Source organism: Suncus etruscus, chromosome 13, assembly GCF_024139225.1.
Source record: "Suncus etruscus isolate mSunEtr1 chromosome 13, mSunEtr1.pri.cur, whole genome shotgun sequence".
In the NCBI taxonomy this organism is placed as follows: domain Eukaryota; kingdom Metazoa; phylum Chordata; class Mammalia; order Eulipotyphla; family Soricidae; genus Suncus; species Suncus etruscus.
The window spans coordinates 29547199-29568825 of record NC_064860.1 but is presented as its reverse complement, the minus strand read 5'-3'; the positions used below and the strand labels follow the sequence as shown (position 1 = coordinate 29568825).

At 39.7% G+C, this 21627-nt stretch overlaps 1 protein-coding gene across 1 annotated transcript in view; it reads left to right on the top strand.

Moving 5' to 3' along the window:
• Positions 1-10208, top strand: part of CCDC14 (coiled-coil domain containing 14) — an 11810-nt gene extending 1602 nt beyond the window's left edge. The window contains exons 2-4 of the mRNA XM_049785543.1: positions 1151-1398; positions 1475-1607; positions 9216-10208. Coding sequence (XP_049641500.1) covers positions 1151-1398; positions 1475-1607; positions 9216-10158 — 1324 coding nt within the window. The 3' untranslated portion in view covers positions 10159-10208. The remainder of the gene's footprint in view (positions 1-1150; positions 1399-1474; positions 1608-9215) is intronic.
• The last annotated feature ends 11419 nt before the right edge of the window (positions 10209-21627 follow it).

Sequence of the window (21627 nt, the reverse complement as noted above, 5' to 3'; positions counted from 1 at the left end):
TAAAATCAGGAGCACAGCATCAGCCTACAACATGGGCTTGTTTGTGGAGTCTGAAAAATGGCTCCTGGCAGTCATAGATCAGGAAATGTCCTCAAGCTGGGATCTCTCAGAAACCGAATCTGGTAGCAAGCAACAGTCTACAAAGGGAGGTAGGAGAAAAGGGGCCACAAAAAGGTAAATCAGCAGCAGCAGCAGTGGCAGTTTCTTTTCAGGCTGTGGCAAGGTTGGCTGGAAATCTGTCCTTTTGCTTTGGGAACTGGTTGGCAGATGGTTGGGGTGGGGGTAACTCTCCAGTTCCTGAGGAGTTAAGAACTGGGGTAAAAAGGGCTAAATGGGGAGAAATAACAGAACTAATAGATCGGGGTAAGAGTGAATGGCTAAAAAAGGATTTGTAAAGTGGTAAGCAGTGAATGGGGATATATGTATATAACGGGGAAGGACAATTTACAACATAGACGTTATGTATATTACAAACGGACATTAAACATTGTGGTAGCCAACACATACACTCATGCACACACATAGACACAGGATCAATCCATGGATTACAGTTAAAAAGCTGATGCAGATAGATTGGGTCAGAGTTATTATAGATATAGTAAAATTAAGACATTAAAACTTTTTTTTTTTTTTTTTTTTTTGGTTTTTGGGTCACACCAGGCTGTGCTCAGGGGTTACTCCTGGCTGTCTGCTCAGAAATAGCTCCTGGCAGGCACGGGGGACCATATGGGACACCAGGATTCGAACCAACCACCTTTGGTCTTGGATTGGCTGCTTGCAAAGCAAATGCTGCTGTGCTATCTCTCCGGGCCCAAGACATTAAAACTTTTTATCGTGGGTCCAGAGTGGTGGCTCAGGGGTGAGGCGTCTGCCTTGCCCGCGCTAGCCTATGATGGACCTGGGTTCGATCCCTGTAGTCTCATAAGGTTCCCCAAACCAGGAACGATTTCTGAGCACATAGTCTGGAGTAACCCCTGAGTGTCACCGGGTGTGGCCCCAAAACAAAAACAAAAAAAACAACAAAACTTAGTAAGCACTGTAGTGAAAGTCCATGGCTTCCAATCGCAGTCTGTACCAGTTTCTGTGGATAAAAGCATTTGAACTATATAGACATTTATGAAAAGCAGTAGGTTTGTAATTTTTAAACTAGGAAAGTTACTTGGTTTTTTAATCTTATAGTGTTTTCTCTTCAATCACTGAACAACTTACTCCAAAATCAATTAGAGGAATCACTGAAGAATCAAGAATTACTACAGAATAAAAATGAAGAGCTTTTAAAAGTGATTGAAAATCAAAAAGATGAAAACAGAAAGATTGCTGGTTTATTTAAAGAGAAAGATCAAATTTTACTTGAAAATAAACAGCAATTTGACATTGAAATGACAAGAATGAAAATGGGTATGTATTTAAACTGTAGTTTTGGTTGCATGTTTTAAAAAGGAATCAAGAAAGTGGAACTTTTTTGTTGTTTTAGAATTGGAGGAAACCTTGGTCACTATGAAAAACTCTCAGTTTAAGTTAGAAGCCACTGAAAAGGAGAACCAGATATTGGGGATAACATTACGACAGCGTGATGCCGAGGTGACTCGACTGAGAAAATTAACCAGGTAATGGTGACTTTATTTTAGTAACTTTGCATTTCTAAAATATAATTATGAATTTTAAAAGAATTTTCCGTCTTTTTCCTAATCTTTTTGTCTAATTTTGTCAAATGTTATGTTCATTTGTACTGCTATTTTGTTCTGTTTCAATTAAGTTAGTTTAAAAATCCTGACCCTGGCTAAATATTTGTTTTTAAACCAAGTGATCCAAGAAAACGGTAACAGTGAGCTGAAGACTTGTTTTAAAAATGTGGGCTCTAAAGCCAAAGAGAGCTGAGTAGAAACCATTTCTCCATGTGTCAGCTCTGTACGCAGGGTGTCACGTTCTTGACTTTCTAAACTTCAGCTGTGAGGTGCAGATGTGAAGTGGGTTCATGGGATGACTAATACATGAAAAGCACTCGCAATATAGAATTCTGTGCAACAGAATCTTGGGTCAGCCCTATGGCCCCTTGAATTTCATTCATTATATCAGGAAGTTGACCAGATTGGCAGCTGTTCAACCCCTATCATCACTTTACTTCCCAATATGTATCTTAAAATAAACAAAAGTGTTCAATTTGTATATAATATGTACTAATAGTATTTACTTTTCTCTCAAGATCTTACCATCCCTATGAATGATTCTAGAAGTTTATAGTTCCAAATCTCAAACAATCTTGAGAATAGAACAATCTTTTTTTATTTTAATTGAAAAACATAAATCTTTTTCCCATCTGAGTAACAAGCTTTTAGAGAGACTGGTGTAATAGTAATTATATGTAGTTAATTTAATTTTTATTTTATTTTATTTATTTATTTATTTATTTATTTTTGGTTTTTGGGCCACACCCGGCATTGCTCAGGGGTTACTCCTGGCTGTCTGCTCAGAAATAGCTCCTGGCAGGCACGGGGGACCATATGGGACACCGGGATTCGAACCAACCACCTTTGGTCCTGGATCAGCTTTGTTTGCAAGGCAAACACCGCTGTGCTATCTCTCCGGGCCCTAATTTAATATTTTAAACATAGTTGAAATATATTTTGAATACTTTTAGATATATTTTATATATCTTAATATAAAAACCTGCTTCTTTCTTCATTTCTACTAGATAGAAAGATCTTATTCAAGCTTTTATTAACTAGTGAGAAAAGCAAAATGTGCTTCTTTGGTGTAGATCTTTTTTCTCTTCACTATTATTCCCTCTGCCTGCACCTTCAGTTCTAGGAGTGCTCAGGGCCTACTGTGGTGGCCAATATCTGGGTCATCCACCAAGTGCCTCATCTCTGCAGTTTCTTCTCTTACCTTCTTTCATCGTCTTGAATCATCTTGGCATTCACTGGCTTTCACCCCATCCAGTTCACCCACATCATCTAAGAGGAGCTGAATTTTTACCAAGAACATATTTGTGATAGGGAGATTTAGTCATAGCTTCTTTGTATCTATCCATATTTTCTAAAATATAACTATAAATTTTAAAAGAATTTTCCGTCTTTTTCCTAATCTTTTTGTCTAATTTTGTCAAATGTTATGTTCATCTGTACTGCTATTTTATTCTGTTCCAATTAAGTTAGTTTAAAAAGCCTGACCCTGGCTAAATATTTGTTTTTAAACCAAGTGATCCAAGAAAACGGATCCTGTTCTCCATTCCAGCCCCATCAAGGCCTTGAAATAATCAGTTGCCTAGTCCACATGGCTTCCTGCTGCCCCAAAACAAAGCTGCACCTGCTCCTCTGCCTGGATTCCAGGAGCACTGGTTCCTGAGCATATCCTGGGCCCCTCCATAATCATTGGTCTGTCATGCTGTTGTTTCTACTATCTCATGAGATTACTTTGAGCTTTTATTTATTTAAATGTTTTTAAGGAAATAAGCCCACTAGTTTTCTTTACATTCCCTCCACCATTTCTTCTCGAATAACTTTAGTTTTTTTTGTGGTACCCACTGACTCATTTTGTTTTGTTTATCAATTTGCATCCTTTTATTGACAGTATTGTCTCTTCTGACCAATTTCACTTCATATGGTCCTCTTGGATTCCTTCCATTTTGCTGAAAATTGCAAGATGTTTTTATCTTTTTAAATTTTATTAGCTGAATTGTATTTTAATGTATGTATGCACTTCATCTTTAACCAATCATTTAACGATGGACACTTTGATTGCCTGTTGTAAAATACAACATTGTATTAAACATTATGTTATTTTTTTCTTTGACATAGTTTCCATTTATATGGTAAATGTAGTTTTTTATTCTTTGACTAGATTCCTAGAAGTGGGATTATTTGATCATGTGGCTTTATTTGTAGCCTTTTGTGGAATATCATTATTTTTTTATTCTTGGTATTTTATGAAGTAAGGGAATTCTCTCAGTTACTATGAGCTAACAAGAATGCTATTGTCTAATTAATTACAGCATCAACAGCTGATCTTAAGCAACTGGACAGTCACATACCAAAAAAAAAAAAGAAAAGAAAAGAAAGAAAAACTGGGCTACTCTCTAACCAAAATTAAATTTAAAACATATTAAAAACTTGGTTTTGAAGCCAGAGCGAGAACACAGTGGTAAGGTATTGATTGGCCTTTCAGCTGACCTAGGTTTGATCTCCAGCATCCCATATGGTCCCATGAGACTGCCAGGAATCATTTCTGAGCATAGAGCTAGAAGTTACCCCTGAGTACCTCCTGCCCCCAAACAAACAAACAAACAAACAAAAAACCTAAAAAAACATAAAAACAAGCATAAAACCCTGGTTCTTAAAAGTACTATGTAGTGCATAGAAGATGACCTAGGATAAAAAGGTCAAAGATTCCTTAATATAAATCAAAGTTTGTGATGTTGTTGGAGATTATCTCAGTTACAAAGGAAATTAAAGTAAGATAAATAGGGGCCGGGCGGTGGCGCTAAAGGTAAGGTGCCTGCCTTGCCTGCGCTAGCCTTGGACGGACGCGGTTCGATCCCCCGGTGTCCCATATGGTCCCCCAAGCCAGGAGCAACTTCTGAGCACATAGCCAGGAGTAACCCCTGAGCGTTACCGGGTGTGGCCCAAAAACCAAAAAAAAAAAAAAAAGTAAGATAAATAATTGAAACTATATTAAACTGAAAAGCCTTGACTGCAAAAGAAAATATAAGCAGAATAAAAAAGCCTGTGGAATGAGAGAAGGTATTTGTACTTTAAACATTTGTAAGGTAGTAATATTAAAGTATACTAAAGAATATACAATTCGGGACCGGAGAGATAGCATGGAGGTAGGTAGTTTGCCTTGCATGCAGGAGGACGGTGGTATGAATCCTGGCATCCCATATAGTCCCCCGAGCCTGCCAGGAGAAATTTCTGAGTGTAGAGCCAGGAGTAACCCCTGAGTGCTGCCAGGTGTGACCCAAAAACAAAAACAAAACAAAAAAAACAATATATATATACAATTCAACAAAAAACAACCTAATCAAAAAAATGGACAGAAAAAGACAAAACTGAAGGCTAACAGACCTAGGGGAAAAAATTCTCATTATCACTGATCTTCGGGAAAATGGATTCAAACACTATCATGAGATACTACTTTACTATATGAGAATAGCTCACCTTTTCAAAAAGAGAAGTACAGTGAATTAGGATGCTTGCCCTGCACACAGCTTGGTTCAGTCCCAAGCATTCCATATGGAAAACATGCCAGGAGTGATTCCTAAGCACAGCCAGGTATAACCCCTGAGCACATCTGGCTGTGGCTCCCCCGCAAGAAAAAAAAAAAAAAAAAGGAACAAGTGTTGGTGAGATTATGTAGAGAAAGGAACTTTTTACTTATAAAAAGCCTTGAATTGATAAGTTTATTTTAGAAGTTGGTGACTCCCCAGAACTGAACTCCCAAGCTATTCCCACAAACAGAACTACCAAATAGACAACCTGGCCTCTTTTTATAGTTGGTGGAAATGTAAATGTAAATTGGTACAGCAGTTTTGGAATATTGAATAAAACTTCCTTAAGAAGCTTCAAATAGAGCTATGATACAGCAGTCTCACTTTGGGGTATGTAATAAAAGAATATGATGACATTGATACCAAAACTTATATCTTCCCCAGTGTTTTATGTAGTGTTATTTGCAATAGATAAAATTCAAAAGCCGTTATGGAGCCCATTGATAGATGGCTGGATAAAGAATATATGACACATACACACATTGGTACACTACTCATCTATAAAATAAGAAATTTTACAGTCGAATGGAAGGAATTGAGTACATATGAAGTGAAATAAATCAAAAGGAAAGGGACTTATATGCTGCTGTAAAAGACATAAATTTGAAGAACATACAAAATGACATAAAATAAACTGATGGTACTGAAAACAGCTAAGGTTACTTGAGGGGTGAGGGGAACAGGGTTTGGAGATAGAGAGAAAAGATGGAGGGATTATACTAAAAGGTAAAAGACTGTTTAAACTCAAAGAAGTAAATAAATCAAAACAGTAGCAGAAATGGGTTTTCTTCTATACAAACGACCACTTTTTTGAGAAGTAATTTAGAAATGAAAACTTAGTTATTAACAAGTATTTCTGATAAAAAAAAAAGCCTATCATATACATTTTCTTCATTTCATTAAATCTAGGTGTTGTTTTTTTTGTGTGTGAATCTGAAATTAGAAACTGGTATTATCTTTTACTTGCAAAGTACTTTGTAACTTTGGAGTTTTTTTTCAATATCCTTTTCTATGTCCTTTAATTTCTCATCTACTTTGAAATGTTTTAATATCTGCATGTCCATAGAAGTGGAAACTAGGGCCATGCAAGAAAATATTAATTGAAAGTTAATCACAGGACCAGAACTTAAATCTCTTGCCCAAGTAGTCTTTCACTCTCACGCATGCTCTGGCTTCAGCTTAATTTTGTATTCATGTTAACAACTCCATGCCTATTTTAGTTCAAGTAAACCTTACTATTTTTTAATCTTGGGAGATGAGCAAATAAATGGATTCATTTATTTGTTAATTTATGAAACATTATCATGTGTATAACAACAATAGGACACATTTGTGGTTGTTCAAATTGATGAGTCCCAAAGTTGTCTTTATTAAGGCTTTCTGTATCAATAGTTTGTTCTTCAGAAAAGTGTTAGCAGTGTACACTCCTGCTAGAACTATTTTCCTTTCTAAGCTTTGTTTATTTTTTTTACTATAATAATCAGTTTCTTAGACCAAAAAAAAAAAAAAAAATCACTAGAACCAGGGAGATAGCGTATTAGACTGAGCACATGGAATGATCCCAAGAATCAAGCCAGAAATAGCCCAAGTCCCACCAGGCATCAAAAACAAACAAAAATTTCACTGATTAAAAATTGAAATGTTAGGGTCTGGAGAGATAGTACAGTGGGTTGGCCTTTTGCCTTGCATGTAGCTAACCAGGATTTGATCCCTGATGTTTCATATGGTACCCCAAGACGGGCCAGGATAATTTCTAAGTGTGGAGCCAGGAGGAATCCCTGAGCACTTTTAGAGACTGTAGCTATAAGTGAAAGATCTACTTGTCAAAATAAATAAAATAAATAAAAATCTATATATGGAGGCTGGAGTGGTGGCGCAGTGGTAAGGCATTTGCCTTGCATACAACTGAGCTAGGACAGAACTCCATTTGGTCCCCTGGTGTCCCCCAAGCCAGGAGGGATTTCTGAACACAGCCATAAGTAATCCCTGAGCATCACCAGGTGTGACCCAAAAACCAAAAAAATCTATATATGGGCCCTTGTAAAATAAACCCCCATATTGTGATATCTCCTCCCACACACTGGGTTTCCATCCCCAGACAGGCTGGTCTGATGACGGTAGGGTAGCCATGGAGCATTAATAAACCAAGCCAGTTAGGAAAGAACCATAGAGTCAGTTTGCTTCTCACCTCATGGTATCTCTGTGTATGCCTAAGCCAGACTGACTTTTCTTTTTTAATTATTTATTTATTTGGCTTTGATTTTTGGGGGCCTCACTCAGGAGTTACTCCTGGCTCTACACTCAGAGGTCCCTCCTGACAGGCTCAGGGGACCATATGGGATGCCTGGAACTAGGATTTGTCCAGGGTTGGCCATGTGCAAGGCAAATGCTCTACCACTGTGTTATTGCTCTGGCCCTGACTTTTCTCTTTTAAAGTACCTATCCAGGTGGGCTTTTACATATCAAAGGGATAGGTTTAAAGAAAAGAGGAAAGTGGGGGAACACCTTTGTTTGGGTTAATAGCTGGGTATCATTTTACAAGCCCTAACTTTTGGGGTGGGGAGCCCACACCGGTCATGCTTAGTTATTCCTGGGTATGCACTCAGAAATCACTCCTGGCTCAGAGGACCATATGGGTCGCCTGGGATCGAACCTGGATCAGCCTCGAGCAAAGCAAACACCCTACAGCTGTGCTATCACTCCAGCCTACAAGCCCTAACTTTGACTCCTGACTTGATATGGCAGGGAACAAATCCTGCACACCATTGGACCCAAAAATTAAAAACAGGAAAGATTGGAATTTTTTAAAAACATTGACAAAACTTTAAACATTGATAAGTTCTAATCTTTTCAAATTACTGTTGAGACCCTTTATATATTTATTAAAAATTACTATGTTTCTTTTTATATATAAGAAAATAAGATGTTTTCAAAGTTGGTAGTATAAAAGTTTGGTATTAAATTGTTTTAATAAGAACTGCTGTCAAATGAACACCCATTGGGCCTAAATTTGTACTAGGTACAAATCACTTATATTTCATTTCTATAATATTCATTATAATTCTGAAAACTAAGTATCTTCATTCCGCAATTGAGTCACTCGCTCTAGGTCACAGTGATATTGCTGGGATTTGATTTCATTTCTGTAACTTCAAACTCTGTCTGTTTTATCCTTTTGCCTACATCTGTCCATTGTTGCACCTAATTATGCATAAATCTCTATAACCATTCCAATCTGCTCTAGTATTAGCCCATAACCCTTTATATGTGTAATTAATTAACAGACTACTAATATATGAGTATTATATTTACCATTTGCAGTATTGAACAGTAAAACCTCTATACCTTAAAAGAAAAATATTTCAGAGCCCCTCTTTTTAGATATAGCTGTGGTACAGATCAGTTTTTTTACCATTCCTTTTTTGGTTTTTGTTTTTTTTTTTACTCCTGGCTCTGCAGTCAGAATCGCTCCTGGATCGGAGAACTATATGGGATGCTGCCGGGGATTGAACCATGGTCCGTCCTAGACTAGCGCTTGCAAGGCAGATGCCTTACCTCTAGCACCACCACTCTGGCCCCATTACCATTTATTTCAATGCACTTTCCAGAACTCAGTTGGTAAATTTTGTGTTCTTGGTTGGTTTTCTTCTTTTTTTTTTTTTTTTTTTTTATTTTGATTTTTGGGTCACACTGGGCAGCACTCAGGAGTTACTCCTGGCTCTACGCTCAGAAATCACTCCTGGCAGGCTCAAGGGACCAGGATTCGAACCACCGTCCTGCATGTAAGGCAAATGCCTTACCTCCATGCTATCTCTCTGGCCCCGGTTGGTTTTCTTCTTAATAAGAATTTGGAACTTGGCTTCAGATCCTTTTGTAAAGATTATCTTTGTGTATGTAGATAAATAAAATGAATAGAAAAATAATGAGTTTACCAAATTCTTCTTAACAGAACTTTACAGAGCAGTATGGCAAAACTTCTCGCAGATCTTAGTACGGATCACACACGCTGCAGGCCTGGAAATAATCTGACCAAATCCCTTCTGAACATCTATGATAAACAGCCTCAACATGACCCAATCTCTACTCACACCTCTGTAATGAGCTACCTAAATAAATTAGAAACAGATCACACTTTTATACCTCCCGAGTCACTTTCTACAGTTGTCCAAGAGGAAAACGTGGAACCAGACAGATCTTATGCGGTGAATGCTCTGCCCTCCAAAGTGTCTCAATATAGCGACATCAGGAGTGTAGAGGAAATTTCCCCCCCTGGAATTGTTTCCACCCCTTCCAAAGAGAATTCCGAGGCGTGCGAAAGTATGACTTTAATCGGAGATGAATGTAACGTGGATAATACCGTTTACATTCCCTTTGCGAGAAGCACTCCTAAGAAATCACTCACCACGCAATTATCTCCGCAGCCACACATGCATGGAGCATCACCCCAGCTCTTGGGCAATAGCGACCTTGGGGAAAAAAAGAAACCCTGCGCAGCTGGGGCCTGTTCCACTTCCAAAGAGGAGGCAGAAGATGCACTCGAACTGCTTTCCAGACCTCATCTAGAGGACAAGAAGCTCCTTAAGAAAATAAAGGAAGCTATTGGCAAGATCCCAGTGGTCGGTGAGGAGCTCGGTGAGCTAGCTGCATGCCCTGGTCCCTCTACTTGTCACAGCAGCAGTGTTCAAGTGAAAGGTAGTTTGGCCTCTGATGCGAGCTTTTTCACTTCTGACATGAATTCTGACTGGAGCATCTCTTCTTTCTCAACGTTCACTTCGCGAGATGAACAAGACTTTCGAAATGGCTTGGCTGCCCTGGATGCCAATATTGCCAGACTGCAGAAGTCCCTGCGGACAGGTGTTTTGGACAAAGGAACTCTGAGTACAACACATTGAATCCTTCTTTTTTAAGACTAGACCTTGGCTACCTTGGATATATACTTTAAATTTCCTTAGAGAAGTCATTTATATTAATTATGTTATGAAATAAATTGAATAATAAATGTGGTATCCAGATATATTGACACTATATTGACATTTGTGGTACTTGTCATAAGCTGGCATTAGCTAAGAAAATGAAGTTGTAAATAACTTAAGAACTATTTAAGTACCACTTTTGTTCTAGAATTTTGAAATTATTCTTGATTATGGGTGAACGGTGCACCAGTTTTCTCTTTATAAGGGAAGTAGAACTAGAGTTTCTTATTGTCACAGCATGTTTTGCTTTTTTTTTATTTTGGGGGCCACACCCATTTGACGCTCAGGGGTTACTCCTGGCTATGTGCTCAGAAATTGCTCCTGGCTTGGGACCATATGGGGCGCCAGGGGATCGAACCATGGTCCATCCTAGGCTAGTGCTTGCAAGGCATTAGATGCCTTACCTCTAATGCCATCACTCTGGCCCCATGTTTTGCTTTTTTTTTTTTTATATGAAATGCTCTACTGATATCATGTAAACATTTTTTAAGAAAATGACAATATTTCCATCTCTGAAAAGCATTGTTCCAAGAAAATAGAAAAAGTAGTAAAAATTAGCACTTTTGGGCCGGGTAGGTGGCGCTGGAGGTAAGGTGTCTGCCTTGCAAGCGCTAGCCAAGGAAGGACCGCGGTTCGATCCCCCGGCGTCCCATATGGTCCCCCCAAGCTAGGGGCGATTTCTGAGCGCATAGCCAGGAGTAACCCCTGAGCGTCAAACGGGTGTGGCCCAAAAACCAAAAAAAAAAAAAAAAATTTAGCACTTTTTATAACTTTGTGATTCTTAAATTTTTGCATTATATTTTATTTTTGGTCCACACTCTGCAGTGCTCCTGGCCCTGAGCTCAGAAATCGTTCTTGGCAGACTCGGGGGACCATATGGGATGCCATGAATTGAACCGGGATCTTTCCCAGAGCAGACGCTTGCAAGGCAAACACTCACCACTGTTCTATTGCTCCGGCACCGATTCTTAAACTTTTTTTTATCTTAAATGCATGTTTAAGATCTTTAAGAAAAATAAGGTCAGACTGATAAAGAAGTACTGATATAAATATTTTTTTGAAATATTTGGTTGTTAGAATGACCCCGTTTTAATATGATGGAATTTGTAGATCTTGTACTGATTATAATTCTGCCCTTTTGGACCACTTGTCTCCCCCTCAGCAGGTTAGCTGAAAATATTTTCATTCATAAATCAGATGAACTAGTTGGTCTTTGCTTATGTAAGCCAGGACCTCCCAACTCCTCAGTATCACCTCCTTATATACAGGTATATTTTAACTCGTGGGAAGCTAAATAATCTGCTGTCACTGAGCATATTAACTATTTACAAGGTACCTACTTTGCATTAGTGTTTAGAGCTTTAGCATTAGTGTTCTTCTCATACCAGAACCTGTATGCTGCTTTTTAAAGTATTGGTGCTATATTTGCTAGAGAACCCAGATTCAGTTTCTTTGATATCTCTAAATTATCTACAATTTTTAATTTACTTTTTAATTTATTTTTATTTTTTATTTTATTTATTTATTTTTTGCTTTTTGGGGGTTACACCCATTGACGCTCAGGGGTTACTCCTGGCTATGCACTCAGAAATCACTTCTGGCTAGGGGACCTTATAGGATGCCAGGGATCAAACTAAGGTCCATCCTGGAGGTCACATACATTGTAAATGCCCTACCACTGTGCTATCACTCCGGCCCCTGTTTGTTTTTTGGCATACCCAGTGGTGCTCAGGGCCTTTCCAACTCAGTTGTCAGGAGTTACACCTCGCAGTAACTTAAATGACTAGATATGGTACTGGAGTTCAAGCCATTGTCATGACCATAGCTACATGCAAGGCAAGTATCTTTTTTTTTTTTTTGGTTTTTTGGGTCACACCTGGCATTGCTCAGGGGTTACTCCTGGCTGTCTGCTCAGAAATAGCACCTGGCAGGCACGGGGGACCATATGGGACACCGGGATTCGAACCAACCACCTTTGATCCTGGATTGGCCATTTGCAAGGCAAACGCCGCTGTGCTATCTCTCCGGGCCCCAAGGCAAGTATCTTATCCTCTGTATTTTCTTATTGGCCCACAGAAATTTCTGCAGTCTAAGAGCCAGAGCGGTGATGCAAGGGTCTGCCTTACACGTGCTAACCTAGGATGGACCTAGGTTCAATCCCCCAGAATCCCATATGGTCCCCCAAGCCAGGAGAGATTTCTGAGCTCATAGCCAGGAGTAACCCCTGAGTGTCACCAGATGTGGCCCAAAAAGCAAAACAACAACAAAAAGAAAAGAAATTTCTACAGTCTAACATGGTAAATGAATTATAAATTGTCCATTAATTTATAAATTGATTCATTAGTATATTTATAGTTAGTCCTAACTTCAACACCCTCCATAAAGATTAGAAGCACTGTTCAGAAATATAACGTGATAAGGAAATTTAGATTATCTGTGTACTTACAAATATTAAATTGTTACTCATGCAGAATTAAAAACAAGATTATGATAATACAAAATGATTGTCCTATTTTGCTATGCATACAGAAAACATGTATATAAATAAAGTTCTAAAATGTTTATGGGTTCATTTAATTGGGGGTTAATAATATGAAAACAAGAAATGGGAAAATTCTTAATGACCATTGCCAGAAATTATATATTTTATCTATACCTACACATAGCATAAAAGCATGAAATAATTTTGTTAACTTTCAAGAACAAATATGACTCTAGACAGAAAAGAGTTGTATCCATGTGTAGGGTAGAAAGAAACTAAAAAGTGATAGGTAAAATTTTATTTTTTCTTTAGAATGTTTTTATTTAAAGATCCATGGTTACAAAATTTTTGATAGTTGCATTTTAGGCATACAAAAGTTCACCATCAGTATTAACTCCCATCACCAGTGTTTCCATACTTCATCCTCCCCAGTCCTGTCATCCCCAGTCATCCCACAATCTGTGTTGAGTTATACTTTGGATATATAGCTATACGACTTTTCCATATCATCAATATAACTAAAACCTCGACCCCTATTCCCCATTACTTCCCTTTATCATCTTCTTCCTTCCTGCCTTGATTTCCTTTCTTTTCTTTCTTCTACCTAAGTAGCCAGTATCATTCTTTTGTTTTGTTTTGTTTTTTGTTTTTTGGGTCACACCCGGCAGTGCTCAGGGGTTACTCCTGGCTCTGCGCTCAGAAATTGCTCCTGCCATGCTTGGGGGACCATATGGGACGCTAGGATTTGAACCAATGACCTTTTGCATGAAAGGCAAACACCTTACCTCCATGCTATCTCTCCGGCCCCTCCAGTATCATTCTTTTAGTGAAGTTTTTTTTTCTTTTACTTAAACACTGTTGTTACAAAGTGTTTAATGATTGAGTTTTGGTTTCACAGTGTACTACCCTTCACCTGTGCACATTTCCTGCCACCATTGTCCCCAGTTTCCCCCATTCCCTTTCTCTTGCTTTTGGGCAGGCATTTTACATCTCTCTGTCTCTCTCACTCTCACTCTCTCCCCTTTTTTTTCTTGTAGACACTGTGTTTGCACTATTGTTAATGAAGAGATTCCATGCAAATCACTATCTTTCACCACCCAGCTCTTATACAGATAGTTATCCTAACATTGTCATGTTGGTCCCTTCTTTACCCTAACTACACTGCTCCAATATTTATGGCAAGCTTCTTACCATGGAAGCTAAATCATTACTAAAGTGGAGAGTTGGAATTATTTCATCATAATGATAATATAGATGATGATAAAAATTAAAGTGAATTGGGGTCAGATTATAGATAAACTTGAGCTACAGGAATGACCATAATACGATGGCAGGGATGTAGGGGAGATAGGAACTCTCACTGCTGGAGCAAGTCCAACCCTTATGGAAAACAATATGGAGATTTCTCAAAAAAACTGGAAATTGAGCTCCCATATGATCCAGCTATACTATCCTAGGGATATACCATAGGAACACAAAAACGCAATACCAAAATGCCTTTCTCACGCCTATATTCATTGCAGCACTATTTACAATAGCCAGACTGCAAACAACCAAGATGCCCTTCAACAGATGAATAGCCAATGAAACTGTGGTACATATACACAATGGAATATTATGCAGCCATCAGGAGAGATGAAGTCATGAAATTTTCCTATACATAGATGTACAGAGAATCTATTATGCTAGGTGAAATAAGTCAGAGGGGAGACAGAATAGTCTCACTCATCTATGGGTTTTAAGAAAAATAAAAGACATTATTGAAATAATTCCCAGAGATGAGGGCCAGAAGGACTGACTCAGTATATGAAGCTCACCACAAAGACTGGTAAGTGCAGTTAGAGAAATAATTACACTGAGAACTATCATACCAATGTCAATGAGTTAGGGAAATAGAAAACCTGTCTCGAATACAGGTGAGGGGTGGGTGGACGGAGGGAGATGGGGGTACTGGTGATGAGAATGTTGCACTGATGAAGACAGGTGAACGTTCTTTTTATGACTGAAACCCAATTATAATCATGTTTGTAATCATGGTGTTTAAATAAAGATAGTTATTTAAAAAAAAAGAAGCTGCCAACATAAAAAAAATGAAGTCAATATTGGTATTCAGTGATGATAGGTTTCATTATTCTATTTGAATTTTCTTTTCTTCTTTCTTTTTCTCTTCTTTTTTTTTGGGGGGGGGGTCACACTCAGCGGCGCTCAGGGGTTACTTCTGGCTCTGCACTCAGAATTTGCTCCTGGAAGGCACAGGTAGAACATATGGGATGCTGGGATTCAAACCACCATCCATCCTAGATGGGCTGCATGCAAGGCAAATGCCCTACCACTGGAGAGAGAACAATCTCCAGCCCCTTGGGTTTTATTTTCTTGTAAGTTTTTGTTTTGTTTTGTTGTTTGTTTGGTTCTGGGTCACACCCGGTAGCGCTCGGGTTATTCCTGGCTCTGCACTCAGAAATCACTCCTGGCATGCTTGAAGAATTATATGGGATGGAGGGATTCGAACCACCGCCCTTCTGCATGCAAGGCAAATGCCCTACCTCCATGCTATCCCTGTGGCCCCTTTCTAAGTTTTTAATTGAGAATCACCAGATGAAACTGGATGTCCATGGAATGGCAGCAAAAATGAACTAAAGGAGAGAGAGGCTGGAGACCACTTAATTATTGCAATAGCCCATTTACTTGGGTTTTTTTTTTTTGGGGGGGGGTCACACGCGGCAGCGCTCAGGGGTTACTACTGGCTGTACAGTCAGAAATTGGTCCTGGCAGGCTCCGGGGACCATATGGGATGCCAGGATTTGAACCACCACCCTGCATGCAAGGCAAATGCCCTACCTCCATGCTATCTCTGTGGCCCCACAATAGCCCATTTAGCAATGAAATTGCGATAGAGACAAACTGAACCTTTTTTCAGTAGATTTAGTAACTTGCTTGGGTAGGAAGAGAGGGAATCAACAAGAAGTGGGCCGGAGTGATGGCGTAAGCAGTAGGGCCTTTGCCTTGCACACACTAACCTAGGACAGACAGCTGTTCAATCCCCCGGCATCCCATATGTCTTCCAAGCCAGGCGTGATTTCTGAGTGCATAGTCAGGAGTAAACCCTGAGCATCACCAGGTGTGGCCCAAAAACCAAAAACCAAAAAAAAAGAATGAGGAGGAGAAATAATTTCAAGTTTACAGTTCCACAATTTTGAGTTACACTAAGCATCACCAAAAGTGAAAAATCAAGTTTAGGTCTGTGTTAAAAAGTTCCATGTAAAGTCTTTGTGATGGTATTGATAATGGAGTGCAGGATAGGAAAAGTGTATATTCTTAATTCTTAGATTTTACTCCAGAACGTGTATGTCAGCCTCCAAATAGTCTGGGAAGAGTCGGGTTGACCTGAAATTCTGACTTTCTCATGACATCTTCTCAGAGGATGAAACCATGAGTAGAATTTCTATGATACTTTGACAACTACAAAGAGAAAATAGCTCAGCAAAAGTTATGGGTTAAATTGAAAAAACAGCAAACTGCCTGTGGAGTGAAAAAAGGCATGTAGGAAACATTTTTCTCTCGGCACCCTTCTATTTCCTGGTGTCAATAAAATCCCCTCCGAGGAATTTCATTCCACAGGGCAGAGACAGCAATGAAGAGCCCCAGCAAACCTCAGCCTTGCTACTAAGCTCTCCTACAAGGTACACCAATGCTGATCCCAGCAGACAATGGCACAGTCCCTCCCAGTTCCCACAGCTAATCCTCAGGGCCCTCCTGTGCCTTACTCTCTCAGGTGGGACTGTCACGGTACTTTTTCATTTGTATCACCAGACACGCCATTTTCTTGATTCATGCTTGGTCCCAGGTTCTAAGGGCTCTACTATTATGATTCCCAGACATGTCATGCCTCTGGCACCTTGTTACTTGGTTTTACTATTTTCTATCCTGATCCCACTCCACTTTCCAGCAAAGGCTTTCTGGGTTCAGAGGTGGGACATTGACTCACCAACCTCAAGTTTAAGTCAAATCATCGCTGTTCCTTGTCATCTCAGAGTCTATGATGATACTGTCATTTCTTTCTCCCCCCTGACACCCACCCTTTACCCAGATAGCAACACTGAAGTAAGATCCAAAGATTCAGAATCTTAGAGCCTAATCCCATGAAAAAGCCACACATATCCATACCTCATACTGTATTATCCGCTATAACAGCAAGTACACCTGAATACAGGACCCATACTGTTTGGCACATGATCTTCCCACAGACTTGGCTTCTCTACTGTTCTGGGTGCAAGCACACAAGAGTCTGAACCAGAAGGAATATTCTTTTTTGTTTTTGTTTTTGTTTTTGTTTTTGTTTTTGTTTTTTTTTGCTTTTTGGGTCACACCCGGCAGTGCTCAGGGGTTACTCCTGGCTGTCTGCTCAGAAATAGCTCCTGGCAGGCACGGGGGACCATATGGGACACCGGGATTCGAACCAACCACCTTAGGTCCTGGATCGGCTGCTTGCAAGGCAAACGCCGCTGTGCCATCTCTCCGGGCCCAGAAGGAATATTCTTAAATAGAACTTTTTGGGAAACTCCCCCCAACTATCATTTAAAACAGGAAAAGCTTTCAGGTCCCTTGATCCTAGAGGCCAGCTCTTCCTAGGTATGGGGTTAGGGGACACCCATTTCAGAGGCCTACTCCCTAGCTTGGGGGGGACTGGGAGGCTTAGCAGGCCCCCAGCCATTTCCCTATTTCTCCCCTGAACCCTAGGCTTTCCCTGGGTGCCAGCTATGGTGGCCTGAAGTGGATTCCAAATGGACTCTTTTAGGGGTCCTCAGGCTTCCCCCTCCCTATTCTAGGGGGAAGGAGCATGGGTGGTGGCAGGGCAGATATCTGGCTTCAGGTCCCTTGATTCTGGAGGCCAGCTCTTCCCAGGTATGGGATTAGGGACACCTCATGTTGGAGGCCTACTTCCTAGCTTGGGGGTGCTGGGAGGCTTGACAGGCCCCCAGCCATTCCCCTATTTCTCCCCTAGATTCCAGGCCTTCCCTGGAGTGGTCCTCAGGCTTTCCCCCTTTCTCTCCCTACACTAAGCGGGGGATGCATGGGGAGGAGGGCGGGCCGATGCAGCACTGGTGTATGTCGGGACATTCACTGGTAATTTTTTTTCTCATTGGTCTCCATTTTAAAAACCGTGCGAGGGGGACTGGAGAGATAGCATGGAGGTAAGACGTTTGCCTTTCATGCAGGAGGTCATCGGTTCAAATCCCAGCATCCCATATGGTCCCCCGTGCCTGCCAGGAGCAATTTCTGAGCCTGGAGCCAGGAATAACCCCTGAGCACTGCCGGGTGTGACCCAAAAACCACAAAAAAAAAAAAAAAAAAAAAAAAAAAAACCCGTGCGAGGGCGTACCATATATATTCAAAACAAAAATAACAGGATGGACTCTCAGGCTGGGAAGAGACCAGTACTCTTTTCCTACTTGTTTACTCTCAGCGGCCTCTTGGCCTCTTCCTTCTTTCATTGTGTAACTGTGGTTGCTACCATACTAGGTTCCTGATTAGTTCCCACTCAAAATGCATTTCCCTATATGGAACTGTGGGGAGTCATTTTGCAGATTCCAGAAGGCTAAATCCCAGACCAAAGTGGTGTCCAGGATTCCGCACCCTCCTCCCGACTATTTCTAATGACATAAAAGAGATATCCAATATCAAAAATATCCTTTGAATATTGTAGATATATTGGACTTGTTCTTGCGGCCCTCCTATGCGCCAATAACACCATGTGGCATTATTCCTTGTATGCATAGGCATATTAAAACAGAAAATACTATACATACAAAAAAGTTCTTATCTAGTAGAGATAGGAACACACAAATCTTGTAGTGCAATTGGACCTTACACTCTGAACATTGATATAATGACCTGGCACAGGCCTCAGAAGAATGGGCATTCTCCATTCACCCCTGAATCAGGGAAGCCATCTATGAAACATCCAAAGTTGTCTATAACATCACCTGAAAGCAATCCTCTATCAGGGAAGACCCTACTGCTGCTCTGACATCAATCTACTCAAGAGTCTTCCCTTAACACTGAGAAGACTTAAACAATAACAGCGACCTGGACAGGGCTTTCTGCATTGCCCTTTAATTGTGTGGTGAAATTAGAGGACGCTCCGCACCATCCTGACTTCAATGTAGGATATACAGATTTCAGGATCTTCAATACAGAAACATGATACCAACAACAGATACTGTGTGAAAAATAAAACTGTATTGGCACTACAGACAATGAACTGGATTGGACAAACTAGCTTGCCTGGATCCTAGAGTTGGTCTATGTCAGGAAACCTCAGGGGTAAGGTCTCCTTGTATTTAGGCCAAGGCTTTTCCTTTCTATTTCCCCCATACTTTGGTGGGCCTATGCAAACAGTAATTGCCACTCTAACACCGTTTCTACTGTGCTCCTTTGACTCTAAACCTTAAAAAAGAAAACCACTTAAACTTTTGGGGTTAAGTTAAACTAATATGCATAGGCATGGAAATGTAAAAAACTACTATGCTTCAAGTTTAAGGAGTTACATAAATTTTATGGCTTTAGATTTCTTTGTGTACCTTAAGAAATGTTATAATGTACTACAATCTGGGGTCTTGAAGGACAAAGTAATTGTACATGAGTTTTGTTTTATTTTTTTAATGTTCTTTAACTCTAAGTTCAAAATTAAGGTGTCAGCAGGGGAATTTCTTCTGAGAACTCTGTTTTTGGGTGATTGTCCTTCCACTGTAACTTTACCTTGTCCTCTTTCTTTGCATCATTGTTCACATAATTTTAAAAAAATTAAAAAAAAAACAAAACAGGAGAAACCTTCCTGTCTATCCCATTAACTCCAACCACCACTGTTCTCACAAACTTGGTTGGCTCAAGAACCTTGAAATTAATTGGTTGAGCTGTCACCAGGCTTTTCCAGGAACTGAGCTGTATCCTATCCACCTAGCACACAGTTCTATTACACATAAGTCTTTCCCATCGATGGCAGTTTGGAAAAGCTGAATGAGGTAACACCACTATGTAAAGACCTGAAATACAGAGCCTTCAAAAATTAAAAAAAAAATTGTAATAAAATGTGACCCTACCAAAGGAACACAATGGTTTTCTGCTAACTGACACCGAAGAAATAGAGACCTATAGATTTTATGAAAAAATATCCAAAATTACACGTTTTGTAATCTCTATTATCTGTTCCTCCCCTCTACCTAATACCCTGGTGTTTTACATAAACGGAGTATCATCAGGAAAAGGTGGTATCACTGGACCTTTACTGGCCACAATAGTGCCTATAAATTACAAGTCTGCTCAACAAGTGAAACTTGTTACTTTAAATTACTTTCACAGAGCCATGCAACATAGTAAGTGATTCAGCTTACATGGTAGGATTGTTCTCAGGCATAATTACCACCTCTTTAAATGCTCATAACCAGATTGTTCAAGACTTGCTTCAGAGGGTTGTTTTCTGTTTATGACTGAAACCCAACTACAATCATGTATGTTGCTTAAATAAAGATTTTTATATAAAGGGCCTGGAGAGATAGCACAGCGGCTATCTTGCTTGCCTTGCAAGCAGCCGATCCAGGACCAAAGGTGGTTGGTTCGAATCCTGGTGTCCCATATGGTCCCCCGTGCCTGCCAGGAGCTATTTCTGAGCAGACAGCCAGGAGTAACCCCTGAGCAATGCCGGGTGTGGCCAAAAATCCAAATATATATATATATTTTATATATAAAAAAAAAGAAATAAAGAAAATGTATCACATAGTTGGCATAACTGATCATGATACATGTTTCAGGATGACAGAAAGTGAAGTTATTAAAAATTAGAAAGAAAATATAGGAATTTTAGAAAAGGATGGAAAAGGGGAGAGTTCATTAGCAGTTATATTTGTGAAAATTATTGTATTACCAATAAAGTTATTACTAGAATAAATAAAAAATAGACTCGCTTCAGCAATTACAAGCCCTTCTGCACAAATGTTCTGAGCTAATTTTCATCACTCATATAAAAGCCAATTCTGGGGCCCAGAGAGATAGCACAGCGATGTTTGCCTTGCAAGCAGCTGATCCAGGACCTAAGGTGGTTGGTTCGAATCCCGGTGTCCCATATGGTCCCCTGAGCCTGCCAGAAGTGATTCCTGACTGCATAGCCAGGAGTAACCCCTGTGTTAACCACCATGTGTGTCCCAGAAACCAAAAAGAAAGAAAGAAAAATTGTGACTTTTTTTAATTTGTAATTTAATAGATGTTTATTATCAGTATGAATTGTATAACATAAGAAAGAACTTTCTAGACACAATGTCAAGCCTTGGAATGCCTAACTGAGTTAAAATTTCCTCTTTCCTGTGCCCAGGAAGGATATTTCCCTTTCTAAGAACATTTTGGGAAGCCTCCTAAGAATTGGAGGGTGAACAGATGAATAGTGGTAGAGCAACACATAGAGAAAGCTGGAATGTTACTGTTTCAGCCAACTCGCTTTATTAGGATTTTGCTCATGTAAGAGCCCCTCACTTCATTAGTCATTTTTTTTAATATCCACATGAATTGCAGAAAATCTTTATAAAATGTGCAAAAACTATTTTAAAATAAAAAATCCCCCAACCTCTTTTCTCTTTTGATCTTAGAAATTCTATTTTTGTTGTTAGGAAACAATTTGATTTTGTTTTGCAATGAATGCTTTTTTAGAATTTCCATGATTTCATAAGACAATTTTAGTGCTCGGGGTTTACTCCAGGCTCTGTACTCAGGAATCACTCCTGGTGGTACTCAGGGGACCATATGGGGTGCCAGTGATTGAATCCAGGCCAGGCAGTTGGAAAGCAAATCCCCTACCCATTGTACTATTACTTTGGCCCCAGTTTATTCCTTTTGTAGATTTAACTTGTGCAAAACAG